At 40.0% G+C, this 21,017-nt stretch overlaps 1 protein-coding gene across 1 annotated transcript; it reads right to left on the bottom strand.

The window, feature by feature from the left end:
• Positions 1-173: 173 nt before the first annotated feature.
• On the bottom strand, positions 174-4,436 carry LOC137176095 (E3 ubiquitin-protein ligase TRIM39-like). The gene is made up of 2 exons (XM_067582157.1): positions 2,447-4,436; positions 174-2,325 (listed from the first exon to the last, which is right to left on the bottom strand). Exon 2 carries the CDS (start codon positions 2,314-2,316, stop codon positions 670-672), a length of 1,647 nt encoding a protein of 548 aa, XP_067438258.1. The 5' UTR covers positions 2,317-2,325; positions 2,447-4,436; the 3' UTR covers positions 174-669.
• Between the last annotated feature and the right edge of the window lie 16,581 nt (positions 4,437-21,017).

Genomic DNA, 21,017 nt, shown 5'->3' with positions numbered 1-21,017 from the left:
ACAGCATTGTCGTCCAAACAGAGAGTACCTGAGCATTGAATTACCTGGAAACTCTGAGGTCTACATATCATTAATTTCTATAAATGTCTTTAGCTAATGGTTCATTTATCTTATAAACTTCCTTTTTGACATTTACATTCATATCATACCACTTTAGGATTGAAACACAATGACATGTTTTAAATACATTTTTATTACAGCCCTCTGTTAAAGTTGCATTAGTGGACATTCGGCCACCAGGAGCCAGAAGAACTTCAAAAGAAGCTGACAGACATACAACCGTGACATATTATCACCTTTTAAAGTTGTCATGGCTATTGTGTTAGCAAACGATAGCCTTCTTACAAATACAGCAAATATGAAACATTATCATCCTGTTGGAATCGTAATGCTTGTCACCTGATGAATGTAAGTCCGATATTTACTCTCCTTTAGCTCTGATTTGGTAACTTGTAAAGCCAAAACAATGAGCTAAAAGAGACTAAAATGCTCTATTAAGCATTCATTCAATGCTGATTAATTCAGCTGTGGATATGGAATTGGTCTGAGGTTTACTTGGTTTTACTTTCGTCCAAGTCCAGTTTAAATTAGTTTGGTGGCCTTTTCATACATGGAGCTGAATTTGTTTTCGTGTTCACATCATCCAAATAAATCCTTTATTTAAAAAATCTAAACATTGGTCAAATATGTGTTATTGACAGGAGAGATAATCAGAGGGGCAGAGTTTCTACCACCATCATTAGAACAGGGACTGAAGTACGGATAGAGTTTCTCTTTGAACTTACAGCCAGTAAAGGAGTAGATAAGAGCTGCAGCATCTACATCATAAAAGGAGACCAGACCTTCCTCATAATCCACAAACACCCCCACCTTCTGAGGCTTTAACTTCGGCAAGAGACGGACAGGAGGGCTAGTATTAGCATGATATACATCTCCTTTTCTCAACCATACAGTCCAGTAGCCGTTCCTGGGGCAAACCCTAATTTCCCCCTTCCTATTTATTGACTCTCTGGCGACTCCTAAAGTCCAGTCAGTCTTCTCTTTAACCTGAACCTCATAGTAAAATCTGCCTGAAGTGAAGCTCTGCTTTCCTAACACACCACAACATGAAGAAAATCTCTCTGGGTTGTCTGGAAGATTCTGTTTTACATCACCGTGACTGACTTGTTTCCCATGGTCTGATAGGATGAGTTTAGGATGCGCTGTTTCCTGATTGAAAGTCACATTCACTGCATACTGCTGGACCGTCTTCAGTTCAGCCTCAAGCAGCCTCTTTATCTCTTGACTGAGTGTCTCCTCCAGCTGAGCCACAGCTTTCCTTACAGTCCCCTCATTTGATGAGTGAACTCTGACCTCTGACCAGTCTTTGCAGGGTGGAGCAGAGTTCAGGGATGGACAGCTTTGGAGGAACTGGAGGTGGTCTTCAGTGCATGAGAGATACTCCAGCTCAGCACTTCTCTTCATCAGCTTTGAGATTTCCTCTTCCAGCTCTCTGATGAGACCTTCAGCCTGTTTCTCTGTTGTTTTGTGCTTCTCTTCAATCATCTCAATTAGTTTAGCAAGACCTTCCTCAACAGACTGAATCATATTAGCAAAGACCTGCACACTGTCAGCTAGCTCTCTGTCTGCCTCCTCTTTGCTGAACTCCACTGAGTGTTGGAGCTCCCAAATCTTCAGTTGTCTCTCCTGGATCATCTGCTGAATTTTAGCCTCTGTCTTCCTGAGTTTTGCTTTCTTTCCTTCATATTCATCTTTCAAAGGAACAATAAGATGTCTCATGTGAGTTGACTCATTGCAGAACCGACAAACACATATCTGGTCAGTCTTGCAGAACAGCTCCAGAGGTCTTTCATGTTTCTTGCACATCCTGCCTTCCAAGTTCTTCACAGGATCAATCAGCTTATGTCTTTTCAGACCAGGGACTCTATGGTGAGGCTCCAGGTGAGTCTCACAGTAGGAGGTCAGACACACCACGCAGGACTTCAAGGCCTTCAGTTTGGTTTCGGTGCAGACGTCACAGAGAACTTCTGGTTTGGCTTGTTGTTGCTCTGAGCAGCTATTGGTTTCCTCTAAGCCTGACTGTCTGAACTGAGCAGCCATCTCAGATATGAAAGTGTTGACATGCACTTCTGGTCTTCTGTCAAAACGCTTATTACACAGTGGACACTGACACTGAACACTAATATTCCAGTGTTTTGTGATGCAGTTTTTGCAGAAGTTGTGTCCACATGGTATGGAGACTGGATCATTGAACACATCCAGACAGATGGAACACAGAAACTGATCTTCGGAGAGGAGACTGCTGGCTGTTGCCATGTCTACAGACTAAAAACAAAAGTAAAAGTGTGAAAAACACTGAAATTATGTGCTTAGTATTTTGTTTTTATATAGCTGCATTAAGTGTTAATGCTCCTAATTTAAAAAGAGAAAATATTACTGTACTCACAAGTGTTTGTTGACGACTTTCTTGTTGAAGTTCAGATTAATGTTTTTTTTCTTTCAAGAGGAACAGACAGACTTCCTGACTGCTGCAATGAACTCAATCTGAATTGCTTTCAATTTCACTTGAGAAAATTGATGATGAAAGCGCTCCTCTCCTTCCTGTGTTGCTTCATGTCTTTTGCAACTTCCGCTGGTTGTATTTTGTGGTCTTCCCCGGGTTTGGACATGATTATACGTACGTACTTTTGAAACAAGTCAATATTTCACAGTTAAATTACAACGTTGAGCTGACTTTCGGCGAAAATGTCTCTTTCATGGCAGCAGTGTTACAGCAATGGCAGTTGTGTTATCTAGAGAGATCATTCTTCAAGGTTCAAGCCCCTCTGATGGCAAACATCCACTCTGGTAAAGTGTCTGTCACCATGACACTGAATCCAGACCAGATCCAGAAGGTTCGTTGCTGACCTCAACAGAAAAAAAAAGATTTTTGCCTTTTCTGGTGAATTTGTTCAGGTCAGACAGGGAACTAACACTGTTTTCAGTCAATATTTATTGACATAACTTTACTGTACTTTTTCCCACCATAAACTAAATATCAACTCCACCAAGCCTCTGGAGAATGTTCTTTTCTTTCTGTGACAGATATAAACATGATGAATTGTTCTGATGAATCTTAGAGCCTCCTGTTCGTAGTCAAAGAAAATCTAATGCATCACTGGTGAGTAAACATCAGAGGTCTTCATCCCTTTGCCTTCCTCACATTTTTAGAATCATGAATTAGTGGTTTCTGACTATGAAAAATGCTTTACCAACGATATATAGTTTCCAAGAGGTTTAGGAGGAGACAGAGTGAACTTCAATATGTGCAGTTAGTGTTTGATTTTTAAAATGAACACTGTGTGATTAACATTTGGTCCAGAATTATACAATAAAAAAAAAAAAAGTGTCAACTGATATCAAGTGATGGGTATTACCCTCCCTCGCCCCTCCTCCCCCTTCCACTCCCTCCAATCACAGTCTCTACTCTTCTCCTGCTCCTCCTCTTCATCCAAAAATTAAATTTGGTTCATCCTGATACTGAATGGGCGGGATGTCACTGTTGCTAGGATACATCATCCTGATGACTGGCTAGTTTTCCTTCAAGGCTAGAGAGGAACGAGGGAGGAGGGAATGAGGAAGGACGCAGGGAGGGGCAGATGGAGGGTATAAAGCAGAAAGGAGGGAGAAGGAAGAGAAGGCAAGGATGGGAGCAAGTATGATGGAGGGAAAGTAGGGGAGAAGTAGATAGAGGGACGGCAAGCAAGAAAAAGAGGAGAGGAGAGAGGGTGGTAGGGAAAAAAGAAGGGGAGGGAAGGAAAAGAGGGGAAAGAAAGGAGGGCATAAGGGAGGTAGGAAACAAAAAGGACGAAGGGAGGGAAGGGGGAACGAAGGGAGGAAAGAAGGCAGGGGGTAGTTAAAGAGAGAGGGAGGAACAAAAGAATAAAGAGAGGGAGGGTATGAGTAAAGGTAAAAGAAGAGAGGCACAATTGAGTGAAAGGAGGAAGAAAGGGACTATAAAAGAGAGAAAGGGCATAGAGACAGTGAAAAGAAAAAGATGGAGAGTAAATAATAGAGAGGAAAGGAAAGAAGGAAGCAGGTAAGAATAGGAGATGACCACACTGGATGATAAGGGAAACACCTCATGTTTTTATTAGGCCATGTAATCTACTTTCCTCTGTGTGATCATCCCTCTTCCTCAGGCCTCTGCACAGACTCCGCCCCGTTGGCATCGTCCTGGCAACGGGCTGTCAGACTGATGTTGCCGGGCGTGACTCGACGGTAATGCTTTGCATCAGTGGACATGGAGCGCTGTGTTACACTGTATAAAAGGGGTCAGACAAAAATGCTGGCATGGTACTTTTAGATAAGCATACGCTGTCTCTGAACAGTAGCTACACACACAGACACACACAGACACACACACATACCATATACTCGGACACATACAATTTTGTTCCATTTGACAAAGTTGTGCATTTATTCACCCATGGTTTTTATTTATTTATTAGATAATGCTTATTAATAATTACAGCAGCTGCACTGTGGTTGCTGGCAGAAGTGCATGAATTGTTAGCAATCTTAACAGGATGTTAAATTAAATGTTACTAGGGTGTTAAAGAAGGTAATGTACTGAAATTATCTGCTTTTAATGACATTTTATGTTCAGAACCCCATTGATAGTGTGACAAAGCACAGTTATTATGGTGTTTTTGAGACCCAAATACTAGACATGACATACAGTAGAAATGTGTTTTGAGTGGGTGGTTCTGGAAACTTGATGTATTGAGTTTATACAGGATGCATCAGTTGGATTTGCCATTGTCAGGCTTTTAGGTAATCAGGAGGCTGATAGTGTCATAACAACCCTGAAGAGGTTTATCTTCAATTAACATATAAAGTAACATCTTATACCTGTCTGAGTTTATATTCATTACTGTATACAGACGTCCACAAATGCTTATACTGTCGTGCTAGCCCCTAGTGGGAGGTCCAGCTAACGGTAAATGGCTAAGTTAGACCCCAGTAACAATAACCTCTTTTTTCATGAAGCTGATAAGCATCCTAATAAATGAAATAAACTGAAAAATGTTATTTTAAAGTTAGTTTTAATGTTAACATGCTAGCTATTAATAATGCTAGTGGCGGACTAAGTAAAGTCAGTGTATTGCAAATTAGATGGGTTAACAATACTGTGATAGCTGGCTAGCAGCTACCACTTGCTAACTAACTAAGCTAAGCAAACAACATGCAGGAACTTATATGAGAAGTAAGCAAAAAAAAAATTCCCATTTTAATCTACTGACAGTGAAATTTGGTTGTAAAACTGCTTTAAAGTGATAAAAACATTTCAGGTTTCAAAGGTAGTAGCCACAAAAGTTGATTTGTGTGTCATATACTGAGTAACTTTAATTTAGTGCAATATCACTATTATTCAAAAGCTAAACATGTGCCATGTATCTCAGCTCATGATTCATTATCTATTTCTCAGTTTAAAGTCAACAATGCCTTTTTTCCAAACCTTTACAGAGTTTGAAAGTCTGTCCTCTACATGAGAGAGAGGAGGACCCCCATTATGGCCGCCAGAGGGTGCGTTACGTCACCTGAAAACCCTCTGCCCACTCTGGCTGCCGTGGTTGCCGGTAGGCTTAAATGGGTTAACTGACATAAAATGAGGTAATCCGCAGTGCTTGCAGTGCAGCGGGGTTGGTGAGGTTGCGCTGGGTGCTGGCTCAGCGTTGTGTTTATCCCCCTGTGGAATCGACAGAGCATAAAAGAACTGCTGCAGCGAGCCGCTCTCATTCACAGCCGGATTAGTGGAGCATTTAGTCGTCTTTTTATTATGATTTTCTTTTTTTCTTTTTCTTTTTTTCCCTGCCTGCTTCTGTTAACGCAGACATGAACACACTATCGAGCGACCTAGCTGACACTCAGGGCAGCGCTGTCCGTATAACCAGCTCTTCTCTTCTTCTTCCTAACATCTGGGTCATAGATGAGAAAAGTGTGATGTGTAATTTAGGCAGTGCATACATAGTGCGATCACCACCATGTTCTGTGTATTCTTTGCTCTAGGTTATTTTACCAGTTTGCAGTATGTCAGTGATTTTTTTCTGCCTGGGGCTTTAATGACCATCAAATGTGTGAGCTTTAGTTCAGTTAGGTGAATGTCACGATATGCTAACAAGGCAGAGATAAGTCTTTTCCTGTCTGTCTCTCCCTTATCCTCTGCCTTTCATTTGAATGCATGCCTTGGATGGCAATGTTTTTTTCCTCCTGTCCAGGTTGGCAGAGCTGCAGCTATTTTTAGAAAGAGGAATTGCTTTGGGGAACCCCTATAAGTACAGCTGCCTGCTTTTCTGTCTCTCCCCTCTTTCCGAACACAGCACACAAACTATCATACACTCCTTAAATGCATATGTACCACTGCTCAAGGCAATCCCTTCCTAGGTTTTATTTTTTGGTTTGTTTCATGCTTATGATATTTTAAATTTGCAATAAGCAGCCAGGATCCATGAAGCCTGAAAAATAGAATCAAGAATGGCTGCTGAGAGCAGGCAATATGGCTAGTACAAGGTAATGCAAGCAGATTCTGTATATCTGTTTGGGGAAACATATGCATTGCCTAAGGACTATCTGTTCACAAGCACAGATGATGTTTATCCTTTAAAAGTGACATTTTGAGCTGACATTAGCTGAAACAGCTGATGAGGTAGAGAATCAGCGTGTCAGACGTTTGCACTCGGCGCGAGGCTGCTGATGGACATCCCGGAGCTGTTGTGCTGTGACATTCATGTCAGCTGCTCCCTCAAATAGAATATGAGAGCAAAATAGCCTGTTATGGAAATGAAATGCACGTAAATTTCATTCACATGCTGGTTTCTTGGAAAATCAAACACAGATGCCAAACGACTGACATACATTAAAGCCTGGGAAAGGGTGATGGTGTTTCTGCAAATTTGTGATGAGGTATTCATGTGATATTTTCTTCTTTTTTTTTTTTTTACCACTGACTGTGTCAAAACTCAACAACTCATGTAGCTGCTTTTTCAGCACTTTTTGTGACAGGATGTCCTTGTTTTTGACATGTCAAAGAGCCCATGAACCCTGATCTTTCATTTTGGGTATGTCTGTCCAACTATAACACGTCCTGTCAAACACAAGGTGTTTTAGGGTTTTTTCAGAATATTTGCTTTATTAGACAATCGGCAATACAGAGAGTTGACTAGTTCTTCTCATTTTGGATTGAGGCTACAGTATATTCATTGGTTTGTTCTGTGTGACTTGAGTCTGTATGTTGTGAACTACATCTGCCAGTCTCCTCCTGATCCAGAAACATGAACAAAGACAAATTCTTTGCATACATCGTCCCTCTCTGTTTCATTAATAGACTCCCTGGTCGTGTCTCAGGTTTCCCTCATTTAGCCTAGCATCGCCATAAAAACAAAAGCTGATCTAACGATGCCGTAACGGGCGAGACCATCAACACAGCACAGTTTGTTCAGATAGAGTTTCACCACAGCAGCATTTTTTAAAAGAGGCCTTCAGGTTCAATGTGCCGGACAGCGGAATGCTGTGGGTTTGCATGTCCACAGCCAGGATGCTGTTTGTCTGACTTGATGACCATTGACCTCTGCACAATGACTGTCACTGACTGACAATTACTGTCTCTCACTGTCTATTGTGTACAAGTAAGTGCGAAAATCATCCAGTCGATCAAATTTTGTTTTCTGTGACTCTTCTCTTATGTTTTCTTGCTCTGTCTTCCTCACCTGTCATCTCAGTGTTTCTTTGAGTCAGTTGACATTAATGTATACCAATTGCATCATATTGGAGCTAGAGGCAGAGATTGTTTTCTGTGAAAGATGCTCCAGCTATTTGCCAGCCCAGGACCCAATTAGAGCTCCTGAAATCTACCACTATAAGCTGTGGTTGGAACAAACCATTCCCAAGGTATGGCACTCAAAAATATCCTCAATATTCTCATTAGAGATCAGGATTATCTCTTAGTGCTTATGAAAATCCCTGGGGCAACATTGTATCATCTGCTGGATGGAAAGTACTGTATCTTCCCTTAAACAATGAAAGGAAAAAAACAAAGTAAAGTGTCTGTTAAATATTGCTCCACCACAAGCCTCCAGAGCAGCTTCAATTTTTCTTGTCATAGATTCTCAAAGACTCTGGACTCGACTGAAGGGATGAATGCCAAGATATTCCCTCATTCATTTTTTGATCATATCATATCTTTGATACTAAAACAATAAAGGGAGATAAAAAGCTATTTTAGGCAGCCTGTGTGAGAATTCATACTAGTCATCCTTTGTAGTGTCCATATTTTTCAATATACCAATATTCTCTTATGGGGCTGAATTTTTTGTGTAGGTGATATATGTATTAAAGCCAAATAGTGCGACTTGACCCAGATAATTGAGAACAAGGCTAAGAGTCTACAGCCATGCTAGCAGCTTTGTGAGGCTATACTTAGCCACAGAGATTCTCAACCTAAATGCTAACATCAGCGTGTTAGCATGCTTACCCATTGTTAACATGCTGATGTCTAGTAGGTATAATGTTTAACATGTTCATCATCTTGGTTTAGCATGTTAGCATTCTAACATTTGTTAATTAGCACTAAACACAAAGTAGCTGAAACTTCGATGTCAATACACAATGATTTTTCATGTATTAGGTCATAGACCAAAGTATTGAACAAAATGTTGACTTGATAATGGTGCTAGATGAAAAGTTAAAGGATCCCAAAAGTTGACATGACAAGGACATGAATGTGTGTACCAAATTTCATTGCAAGACATCCGATACTCCTGACATTTCACTTGAAACCTCAAATGTCAACCTCATAGTGGTATTAGAAGAAAAGTCAGGGAATCACCAAAGTCATTAAGATTCATGCTCTGGACAACATGGATATTTGTATCAAATTTCATGACAATCCATCTGATAGTTATAGAAATTAAAAAAAGAAAGAAGAAATTAAAATAAAAACCAAAAATGTCAACTTCATGGTGGCACTCACATAACAAGTCAGGGAATCGTCAAAGTCAGATTTATCTTCTGAGGACCTTGCATGTATCCATCAGTAGTTGGGATATTTCATTGGACCAAAATGTACCAAAATGGTGGACTGACCAACCAACAGACTGATGTTGCCATCCCTAGAGCCACACCACTAGCATGGCTAATAACCAATGTGGAAAGAGCTTTGAACTATTTGTAGGTTTATTCTAAGAAGTCATGGTCCTTATATTAATAATGATTCCTGTTTGTTACCATGTTTTGTGTATAAAGTTTACACATAATGTACACATTTGAGTTTCTAGACCCTAAAAGTTCCTCTACTACAATGTGTTCACCAGGGAGTAAATCAAGTTTCTTGCTAAAGTAACTCTAACCTGGTTGATCATGTTTACATACGCTGCCCTAAAATATTACTGCAGGTAAACAACCTCTTTGTCTCTCTCCCTTTATCGCCTGTCTTCTTGCTGGCAATCATCTGGCAGGCTGCATTAGTGGAGCAAGCTGCTATAAATAGAGGAATAACTTCCACATCACTGCAGAAAACTGATTCCCTTTGTCTTTGAGTTGCTGACATCTTTTTATCAGTTTGTGATTCTTTTTCCCTTTTTTTGTGAGGAAGATTTTTTTTTGTCTAACCAGCACACATTTCATCTCCTGTATCATGTCTTATTATTCAACAAATAATCTAAACCTGTCAAAAAAAAAAAAACCTGCTTGATGACAGAGAGGTCAGCATGCACCGTTCTGATTCATATTCAGCTCCAAGGATTTCAGGTTTTTTGGACTGTCTCCACCACAGGAGAAGCCTACTGTTCTGTCTTATGACCACAGATTTCAAGATCAAGTACTTGCCATACTTACATCCCTGCTCCAGCCTACTTTCTACACACTAATGAACTCCCTGAATTGTCTGTCCTGTCCTCATAGTGGCCAAAGGTTTCTCCCAGTTAGCTTCTGTACTGCTGTTGCCTGACTCCTAACAGCTCTATTTGCATGTGCTGTCACTGAGACTGATGGCTGAAACAACAGAGGAGGAGAGGTGCTGGTGGTGCTGGTGGGGCGGGTGGGGGTGGGGGGAGCAATCAAAGGAAGCTAGGCGATGACTCAGAGATTTTGAAGCGCTGCCTCCTCTGGTTGCCAGCCTGCCTGTCTGTGTGGCCGACAATCTGCTGACTCCTCACCGCCTTATCAGACACCTCTATTGGTCTCTGCTCGGATTGGTTACACTCTGTCCTAACCCAGACAAAGACGTGCTCTGAGGATTGGCATTTGAGCACTAACTGAATCTCTAACCATACAGGAATATACTGTGTACGTGTTTATCATACATAGAAAATTTACAGTTCAGTCTGTCCTAGAAAAACGTCTTAAGCTGATGCATCTTAAGATGAAGAGGGGCTGAAAAAGAAAAAAGCACTTCAACCACAAGCAGTAACAACTTAAAATTTAAGAGTGCACTGATGTGTGAAGTTCCTAAGAGCTACATTTAAAGGAATAGTAAGATATTTTCAGAAATGTTCTTATTTGTGTTCTTGCTGAGAGTTAGATGAGAAGATTTATACTACTCGCAGGTCTCTATGTGGAGACTGAAGCCAGTGGGTTGTTAGCTTAGCTCTGCTTAAAGGTTGGGAGCAAAGGAAACAACTAGCCTGGCTATTTCCAAAGTTAAAGGAATCCACCTTCCAGCACCTCAAAAGCTCACTAATGAACACGTTGTATCTTTTTTGTTTCATCCATGCACAGACAGAAAAGTAGAAAGAACAATTTGTGATGGAGATACTCCTCCATCTCATATTGTTGAATGTCATGCTATGTGTGTATTAATGTTTGTGCTTGTGGAACATAGGAGGATTCGTTGGTCTGCCGTTCTTGGCAGCTAGGAAAGTCAGTCCAACACAAAGCATGAAACATAAATCAGCAGTAGGGCCAGTACCACAAACAGGGATGCCAGCTGTCTATTGTTCGATGGTACACTAAGCACTGCTAACACATTTGCAATGTGAATTGTCTTACCTGAGTTGCTTACCTGTTTCCTGTAGCAAAAGGGTGTGTTGCAGTGATGGTAGTGGTTGCGAACGAGTCAGCTCTATAAGACATTTTGTTTAAGTGAACGACTCCATCTGAGAGCTGATTTCTTTTTTCTGTCTTTTTTGTGTAAATGAATACAAGACAGAATAATCGGATGAACTTTTTCTCACACTGCTCAGCCATGCGCACTCCATGCATTGACTGAATGTTGTGTTCATATGTATGTGAATGCGACCAATCACTTGTGATGACAGACAGAGATCCTACCATCAGGTTAAAAGCAGGCAGGGGGGCTGACGGTCACAGTTCCTGTGTTGTTTTCTCTTTGATTTTCCCATTTCATTTAGCATTTTTAACACCTGCCTGACGTTGTTTTGCATAGTTCAATATAAATAAAACATTCAATACATGTGTAATAGTGCTTGATGTTTTTATATTATTTAAGGTTGTTATACCAAACATAATGTAAAATTATAAAATTCTGGAAATTTTAAGGTTTAGTGTAATTATATTGAATAAGTTAAGTGATATATGTGTACACATATCAATCATAGGTCAAAACATTGCTAAATTTGGCTGAATTATAAAAGCCAGAGGTAGTATTAAATGAAAAGCAGAAAGAGCTGGCTCTTACTGCTGAGCTGAGCCAAATGATCTGGCTCACTAATGAGCTGGGATTCCCATCACTAGTGTGCTGTGGAACTCAAAGCTATTTATTTTTCCAGGTTGTACCATGTGTGAGTAACAGAGCGGGGGGGTAGATTATGGATCTTGTCTATAAAATGTGTTACTGGAAGCCACATAGATTGCAGATATTGACTAGTGTATTTGTTTATGGAGTTATGAGGGGAATTGTATAATATGTAAACACCAGGTTGACTAAATAATGTATATATGTATAGTAAACCCCCCTTGATGATGGTTAAGTCCACCATAATTACTCAGTGGGATGGTATATAAAAGGTTGGGCTAGGTGTTGAGGGTTGTTGTTCCTTTGTCACTGTGCTGCACATGGTGTTTGAATAAATGCCCACCCAAGGGTTAAACTGATCTTTGTCTGAGCCTCCTCACTCATCCACATTTAAAGGCCGTGACATTGTCAGTTTACGGGATGGGAAGTTACGTGTTGTGACCATAGACTGTAAAAAATATGGACGTAGTCACCGTGAGGTCACCCATTGGTTTGCGAACTGCCGTTTTGAAGCCTCGAGAGTGGCAATTTGACCATCGCCATCTTGGATTTGACCGTCGCCATGTTTGATTTTTGGAGTCAGAAGTGACCATATTTTGATGAGAGGGTGGAGCTGACCATAGTGCTAGTTGCTAGCTTGGTTAGCACGGTTAATTTACAATCTATGGTTAAAAGTGATAATACTAATGCTAATGCTAATTTTTGCTAGCGAAAAACAGGCCTAAAACCGTTAAAACAAAATGTACTCACTGGAAAAACTGATCATCTGACTTATTGATGGGTTTTTTTTTTTACAATCAAACGCTGAACAAGACTGTTTTTAGGCAACCACAATGTTACAATTAACTTTAGTGAACTGAAAACACAATAGCAGCAGCCACGCCTATATGCAATGGTTACATTTCGTAAGCAACGTTGTTGCCATGGTAGTGACTTGTCCATCACAACATAGCCACGCCCTAAAGCATACGTTGCTTTATCATCTATTTTACTCTAAATGGGGCCATAATTTACAAAATGAACATCATGCTGTATTGAAGAAGACTTGAAACTAGCAATTGAGACCATAAACTCTGACTAAACTGTTTACTGAGTTAATAAATCAAGAGAGAAGTAGGGTCATTTTCTCATAGACTTCCATACAATCTGACTTCTTTATGCAGTCGGTGGAGTCGCCCCCTGATGGCCATATGATAGAATGCAGGTTTTTGGCACTTCCGCATTGGCTTCATTTTTCAGCCCTGGAGGTTGCCGCTTGATTGTAACCATTTCTTGGTGAACAACAGCTGTTTGAAGTGATTACCTTTTTCTTTTAATGATATCCTCAACATTTCTCAACAGAAAAACACAAAAGTATCCTTGGTAATTCAACAATACAATAGGTTAATGTTATGTTAATGTTGTAACACTGCTTCCTGTGACGCTGCTTCTGACTTCTATGAGATTGATAACCGCTGTTTACTCTCTCTCCTCCTTTATATCCTGCTCTAACCTCTTCATTTATCTTACTGACTACATTATTTTCTGTGCTTAGTTCACATATCATTAGATTCATTTCTCTCTGAAACAACACTTAGTGTTAGTGTTAGTGGGTAGCCTTTCGTTGCTACTCTGTTTACAAGCTTTGAGTTTAGCTTAACTTAGCAGTTAGCTTTGTGAATCCACAGTCTAAGCAGCCCCGTTAAAACGATGGTGTGTGATGACTGTTCTGCAGTTGCAGACAGGATGTCTTTACTAGAGAGATGTGTCAGTGAGTTAGAGCAGCTTTTTTCAGCAAGGGATGTGGGCACTCCAGATAGCCATCGGTAGATGCGGCAGAGTTTGTCTCTGTTCGGCAGCGTGGGAAGGCTCACAAGAGCAAGCTACTGGTTGTGTGGCCTGGTCTGTGGTCACCTCTCCTGACTGCAAACCGGTTTACGACCCTCGCCAGTGCTGTTGGTAGTTTTGCAAGCCAGTATACCTCTCCCGCTCCCACCAACAGGGTGAAACAATGCACGCTAGTGACTGACTATTCAGTCCCCCCATCACTATTACCTGCAATATCAGAATATCTTTGCCAGCCTGGGTTGTCTGTTCACCTTGGGCCAGAGTCACCAACATAAAGGCAAATCTAAGGGTGCTGGCATCACAGAGGGAGAATCAGGGAACCCAGGCACACAACACTATTTTCAACAAAATTGTCATTCATGTCAGCACCAATAATGCTAGGATGAAGCAGTCCAAGATCACAAAAGTTAGTCAGGATGTTTCAGTTAGCCAGAAAGATGTGTCTGCATCGATTAATTGTCTCTGGGCCTTTACCCGTGAGGTGTAATGATGAGATGTACAGTAGGCTCACCTCTATGAACTGCTGGCTGGCTCATTACTGTGAGGAGCAGGGATTTAGGTTTGTTATTAACTGCCCTTCTTTCCGGGGCTGCCCTTACCTGCTGAAAGCGGATGGCCTTCAACCTACTGGGAACGGTTCTGCTCTTTCATCTAGAAATATAGAGAGGTGTCTACGTTTAGTTTGACATTAGGGACTTATCATCCGGCAGGTCGCGTGTGATTAGAGAGCCTGCTATGTTTAAAGCTAGTGCGGATGTGGAGTCAACTAGTTTAGTTAATGTGTCTTGCCAGGGAATTTCTCACAGTATAGATTATCAGACTTATAGCTTGGTGTATAATAATGAGACTGCCTTCCTTCCTAGCTGTATTACTCACAAGCTCTCCTTCCCTAAATTTGTGAATCACAATAATCTACTCATCATCCCTACTACTGGTGGTGGTGAAATGTGCAACAAAGCACCTAGTAATCTACAGAACCAAACATCTAACGTTATCAAAAGTGTGACAATATACCGTCCAAAGTGCAGGTCTCCAAAACTGTCAACTAATAATACAAGATGTGTAATTCCAATCAATATTTTATCTAGTGGTAGCTTTACAGTTCTGTCTACTACTGATCACTGCAACAAGACGCTTACATTTGATTTTATAAATATCAGATCACCGACTACCAAATTATCTGATTCTTGAACATAGTGTTGATGTGATTGGGTTATGTGAAAAAAGGCTTAAACCAAATGTTTTCCTTCCCTTAAATGAAGCTTCCTCATCTGACTATACTTATGCCCATGTAGCCCAGGTAAATAAACAAGGTGGGAGTGTCACCTTAACATATCAGTTTATTTTATTAACTTGACACTACATACAACTCATTTGAGGTTCTTATTCTAAATCCATCTTCCTCAGACATGAACAGACTCATTCCACATTGTGATACTCTATCGGCTACCTGGCCCTTATTCACAATTTTTAGAAGAATTTGGAGATGAATTTGGCTGGTGATGCTCTAAGTAAAGCCTTTCTGGCACTTGTTGATACTTTTAGGGTCACTCAGTTTGTTCATGAGTTGACTCATTGCCATGGTAACACCCTTGATTTGGTTTTATCTAAAGGGATAGCTGTTTCTGATCTGACTTTCTCGCCAGCCACATCCACTGTGTCAGATCATTTTCTCATTAAATCTGAAGCATCATTGGCCTGTTCTGTTAATGTCGGCACAGATGTATTTACCGCTTGCCACATTGGTTCATCTACTATAGCCGCATGTTTCATATTTTTTGTTCAGTCAATTTTTCATTGTCCCACTTTAGAAATGTGGTTTGAAATGTGGGACAGCATGGTTGTACTAATGTAGGTCAGTCATGTTGTTAAACTGGTGAAATAAACAATATGTAATACCAATAGTTATTCACAATCTTAATCTTTTAATGCTTAATTTTAACTTATTTTTAGGCAGGTTGCAAATTATATTAGTACTAATATTAATACATAATATAATACATTAATATACTATCTGTAACAGCAAAAACATTGTAATTACTGAAATGACCAAACATGGGCATGCACTTTGGCCTTGAGTGATATTAACTAGAGATGTTTTTTATTGTATGAATTAAGGTGAGCGTCCTGGATTTCAGCCTGAACAGTTACAGCTCATGAGTTTCTAGACTTTTTCTGCAATAAGATTGATGAGATAAGAAACAAAATTAGTTCTTCAACTCCAGCTACTCCTGAAGATCATGTTTTACCAAATTCATATTTATACAAAGAGTCACAGATAGTCCCTGTTATTACAGTTTTTGAGACTATCTCTCTTGAAAAAAAGATGGCTGTGGTGAAACCTCTACTTAAGAAACTGCACCTTGATCCAGAGTCTCTCAATAACTATCAACCAGTCTCAAATCTTCCATTCTTTTCTTCTTTTCTACTAGAGAGAGTTGTGTCTCAACAACTTTTTCCTCATAAGAAAAAATGATATACATGAATTTCTTCAATTTACTTTCAGGGCCTGTCACTCCGCTGAAACTGCTCTAACCAGAGTGGTAAATGATCTTCTACTTGCTATGAATTTAGATTCCACCTCTGTGCTTCTATCACTGGATCTCAGTGCAGCCTTTGACACCATTGATGGTAAATGGTAAATGGACTGTACTTGTATAGCGCCTTTCTAGTCTTCCGACCACTCAAAGCGCTTTTTACACTACGAATCACCTTCACCCATTCACACACAGTCATAAGCTGAATGGGTACAGGGGCTACCATGCAAGGTCCCAACCTGCCCATCAGAGGAAACTAACCATTCACACACTGATGGCACAGCCATCAGGAGCAATTTGGGGTTAAGTGTCTTGCCCAAGGACACATCGGCATGTGGACTGGAGGAGCCGGGAATCGAACCGCCAATCTTCCGATTAGTGGACGCTCTACCTCCTGAGCCACAGCCGCATTGATCACTGTATACTATTACACAGACTAAATTGTAATTTTGGTGTCTCTGGCCTAGCCCTTTCTTGGTTTAAGTCCTACTTATCTGAAAGAACACAGTGTGTCTGCTATAATAATATTACATCTAAATTCTCTAATGTAACAGCGCTTGGTTCTCGGCCCTCTGCTTTTTTCTGTTTATATTTTGCCTCTTAGCCAAATTGTATGTAGTCATGGAATAAATTTCCATTGCTACATGGATGATACTCAGCTGTATGTGCCTATAAGGGCTGATGATCATACTCAAATGACTAAATTAGAGGCCTGCTTGGCTGCTGTGAAAAATTGGATGTCACTAAATTTCCTGCTTTTAAATTAGGATAAACCTGAGATGCTGGTTGTGGGCCCTGCTAGACACAGATACCAGTTTAATAAAATAACAGTAACACTTGACAACTCTGTGATTTCACAAAGTGTGGCAGCCAAGAATCTTGGTGTTAAGTTTGATCCCAGTCTCTTTTGATAAGCACATTAAAGAAATCACCAAGACTGCCTTTTTCCACTTACATAACATAGCTACAATTCAGTGTTCCCTGTCCATGGCTGACGCAGAGACTCTAATAAATGCATTTGTTTCCTCCAGACTTGATGACTATAATGTTCTGTTTCAGGTCTGCCATATGCCAGTACAAAAAGTCTTCTGATGGTTCAAAATGCTGCAGCTAGAATCTTAACTAGAACGAGAAAATTTGACCATATTACACCAATTCTAACCTCCCTTCATTGGCTTCCCATCCATGTTAGATCAGACTTTAAGGTGTTTCTGCTGACTTATAAAATCCTAAATGGGCATGCTCCATCATATCTATCTGATCTTCTTAAACCTTATATTCCATCTGGAGCTCTCTGCTCTCAAAATGCAGGGCTCATGTGTGTACCCAAAATTAAAAAGAAGTCAGCAGACAGCAGGTCCTTTTCCTATCAGGCCCCGTTCTTATAACCTCCCTGCTGATGTCAGACAATCCAGTCTGTTGAGTCTTATAAATCTAAACTTAAAACTCCTCTTTTTGCCTTAACCTACAATTAGTTGCTTTTAATTTAGTTGAGGTATAATGACCTTGTATTGCATAGTGGGTCGGGTTCTGTCTCAATTAATTTACTAAGCACTGTCCTGCCAACGAGATTATTGATTATTGCAACTGTTCTGAAAACCATTGTATCTCTCTAACCTTTTGTTTGTTTGTTCCACAAGCACATGAGCGTCAGAGCTGTGTGCCCCTCTCTCTTCTCTCCCTATTTTCTCCTCCTGTCCTCTCTTGTCTGTCAGGCATCTCTTGCTGGACCAGCACCCATCCTGGAACCGCTCTGCTTCCCTGGCTGTCGGTGCCATTTCCTGAGGTTTTGGATCTGGTTTCCCATCCTGCAGGGGTTCAGCCTCACCTCATGTCTCTCTCTCTCTGAATGATGTCTTTATCCTTCTCTCTCTCCTGAATAATGTCTTTTCTTGTCTCTTCTCCCATGTACAGTATGTGAATGGTGTGATGTGAGTGTCCCCTGTGTGCATATGTAGTCTGTCCTCCTGCCAGGTTTCCATGGTGATGGAGGTTGCATGGCTCAGGTCCTATTATGTTCTGGTGGCACCTGGAAGCTGCTTGGTGTCCTCTTAATCACATTCTTCATATATATTATAAATCCATTTCAATTTTGTTATCCTGTTCAATGCTGTAATGTGTGTTATATTCTGTACACACAACATCTATCACACATCTGTCTGTCCTGGGAGAGGGATCCCTCCTCTGTTGCTCTTCCTGAGGTTTCTCCCATTTTTTTTTCCAGGTTAAGGTCTTTTTTTAGGGTTTATTTCCTTATTTGAATTGAGGATCTAAGGACAGAGGATGTTGTATTAGTATACAGACTGTAAAGCACCCTTAGGCAAATTTGTGATTTGTGATATTGGACTATACAAATAAAATTGATGACCTGGAGTCTTGTCTTCACTGTGAGGTTGCCAGACAACCAGCAGAGATGCTGCACAAAAGTGGTGAGCAGACGAGTAAATTGTTCTTCATCATGGAATAATTACACTATGAATCTTCCTTCTAAAACCACACCACCATTTGTTCCTTTTTTGTTTGTATAAAGATAAATACAAGATACATTGTGATCTTAAGAGGTGTTGATAGGTGTATTTATGAACTTTGGACAGAGCCAGGCTAACCACCTCCTGGCTATAGCTCCTTATTTAAAGCAGGAGATTGGTATCTTCTGTGTCAAGTGCCAGCTCTGAAGTGTCCCCCTGGAAACCCGTGGGTGATTGATATCAATCTTTTCATCAAATTTGTAATCATATTTCTACAATGTCAAACTATTCTTTTAATTGTAACTTTTTTATTGTGCAAGCCACCTTGCCTGAAGGCTTTTAGGAAGGTGTAGTTCTTCTAATGGCCTCTAGATGCTGGCACCAATTAACTGAGCAACAACAAACAAATGTATTTAAGTGAAATGGTAAATTCCTAGCCTGTCTCTTGAAAAATAAAAATAAAAAATCAGTATATTATTTTCTTTCAGGGTGTTTGGGTTTTAAGTAGCTCAGTGTCTCTTGGTGGTGACTACTCTGAAAATAATTAGTTTCTTAAAGGGCTACTTGTGTGATTTAGGGTTACTCTTCCATAAACACTTTTTATTTAAATGGTCACAATCAGAGCAGCAGAGCCCGCAATATCCTGACTTTTAGTCCTTAGTATGGGCTAAGCTCCAAAAATGGTGGACTGATGAGGACTGATGACATCATCACTTATTTTCTTAGCATTGACAAAGCTCTTCCACAGCCACAGAAGGCATCATACAACTACTTTCCAAAACGTGTAGTACTCTACATGATGAGTAAACTGGCCTTTATGTGTAAAACAATTAAAAGAAACAATGGGGAAGGTGGACATGCAAATTAATTTTCTGAAACATGAATCTTCTAGCTTCAAATAAAGCTTTTCTGCTTGTGACCCTTTACAAAGAAGCAGTGTCTTCCTGGGCCCCCATGTCACACGTTTCACAAGGCCATGGGTTGTTAGCAGATCCCCTTTAAACTTCTCAGATAGTTTCATTTAACTAACTGTTCAAGGCCCAAAGAGATCAAATTATTTATTATTTCGCAAAGACACAAAGATTAGAGAAACATACTTAATTGAAATACAAATTTTTGCCGCAGCACTTTTTTCTTCTTTCTTTCTTATTTTACTTTAAATGGGATCATAATTTACAAAATGAACATCATGCTGTATTGAAGAAGACTTGAAACTAGTGATTGAGACCATAAACTCATTAGGAAAGTGTTTACTGGGGTAATAAGTCAAGTGAGAAGTAGGGTAATTTTCTCATAGACTTCCATACAATTGGACTTCTTTTTGCAACCAGTGGACTCGCCCCCAGCTGGCCATTAGAAAGAATGCAGGTTTAGGGCACTTCCACATTGACTTCACTTTTCAGACTAGGAGCTACCCGCTTGGTTGGGAACCACTGGACTAAAGTACCAAACTGTATATAAATTAAAACTAGCTCCACCTCTACCAGCTACAACAGTAAGATGCTGCTTATGCATTGATGTATCAGTATTATCAATCTAGTTATGTAATATATAAAAATACATCACTCATAGGGACTACTTTTCAGCAGAATGAGTACTTTTGCTTTGGATATTTTAAGTACATTTTGCTGATAATACTTCTGTACTTTTATGTAAGATTTTGAATGCAGGATGTTTACAGTACATGACGCATTATTTTTATACTGTTGTACTGGTACTTGAATACTTCCTCCACTACTGCAGTAAATGTAGGAGGAGTAAATCTCAAGCAGGCTGTTACTGAAGAAGAGAAAAGTGCTCAGTTAACTTTCCTTTGATTAAAATTTGTATTCCTGTTAGAAGTGGCTTGAAAGAATCCAATTTTTGATATTGCACTCTCTGCCATCAGGTTAGTTCTGTGGCACAAATGATAAAAACACTTGAAAAGTGAGAGAAGACAAGAAATTCAAGCTGTGCATGTGAGAATAAAGACCTTAAAACTAAAAACAGCCCATAAATGAAAGCAAGAAAAAGAAATCAAGATGACAATGACACAAAGGACGATGAAATCACAAAAGGATGAAATAATTTTCACATTCACTGATGTATCATCCCTCTATTTATAGCAGCAGGCAGCATTTATAGCCTGTTTGTTAACGGACTAAATTACAGGTTATACAGCAGGTTTAGAATTAGCATATTCCTACATATGAGTGAATACATGTAATAAAGGAGAATAAACACCCTCATAGCCCTCTCTTTTTATATCAAAAATAACTGGATAAGGACAGAAATGTGTTTTATTTCACCAACAGATAAACAGACATGATGTAGGATGTCAGAGTCTCCGTCATTGTCAGAGGAAGACTGTAAACTAACAATCAATGGCAGGATGACTCAGTGAGAGTGGCTAAGTCCATGTGGGAGGAAAGGTTACGAGGAGACGCTGCTGAGAGCTTTTGGACCGGGGAAGCT

The sequence above is a fragment of the Thunnus thynnus genome, chromosome 23 (genome assembly GCF_963924715.1).
Source record: "Thunnus thynnus chromosome 23, fThuThy2.1, whole genome shotgun sequence".
Taxonomy (NCBI): Eukaryota; Metazoa; Chordata; class Actinopteri; order Scombriformes; family Scombridae; genus Thunnus; species Thunnus thynnus.
This window is presented reverse-complemented; position numbering and strand designations above follow the sequence as displayed.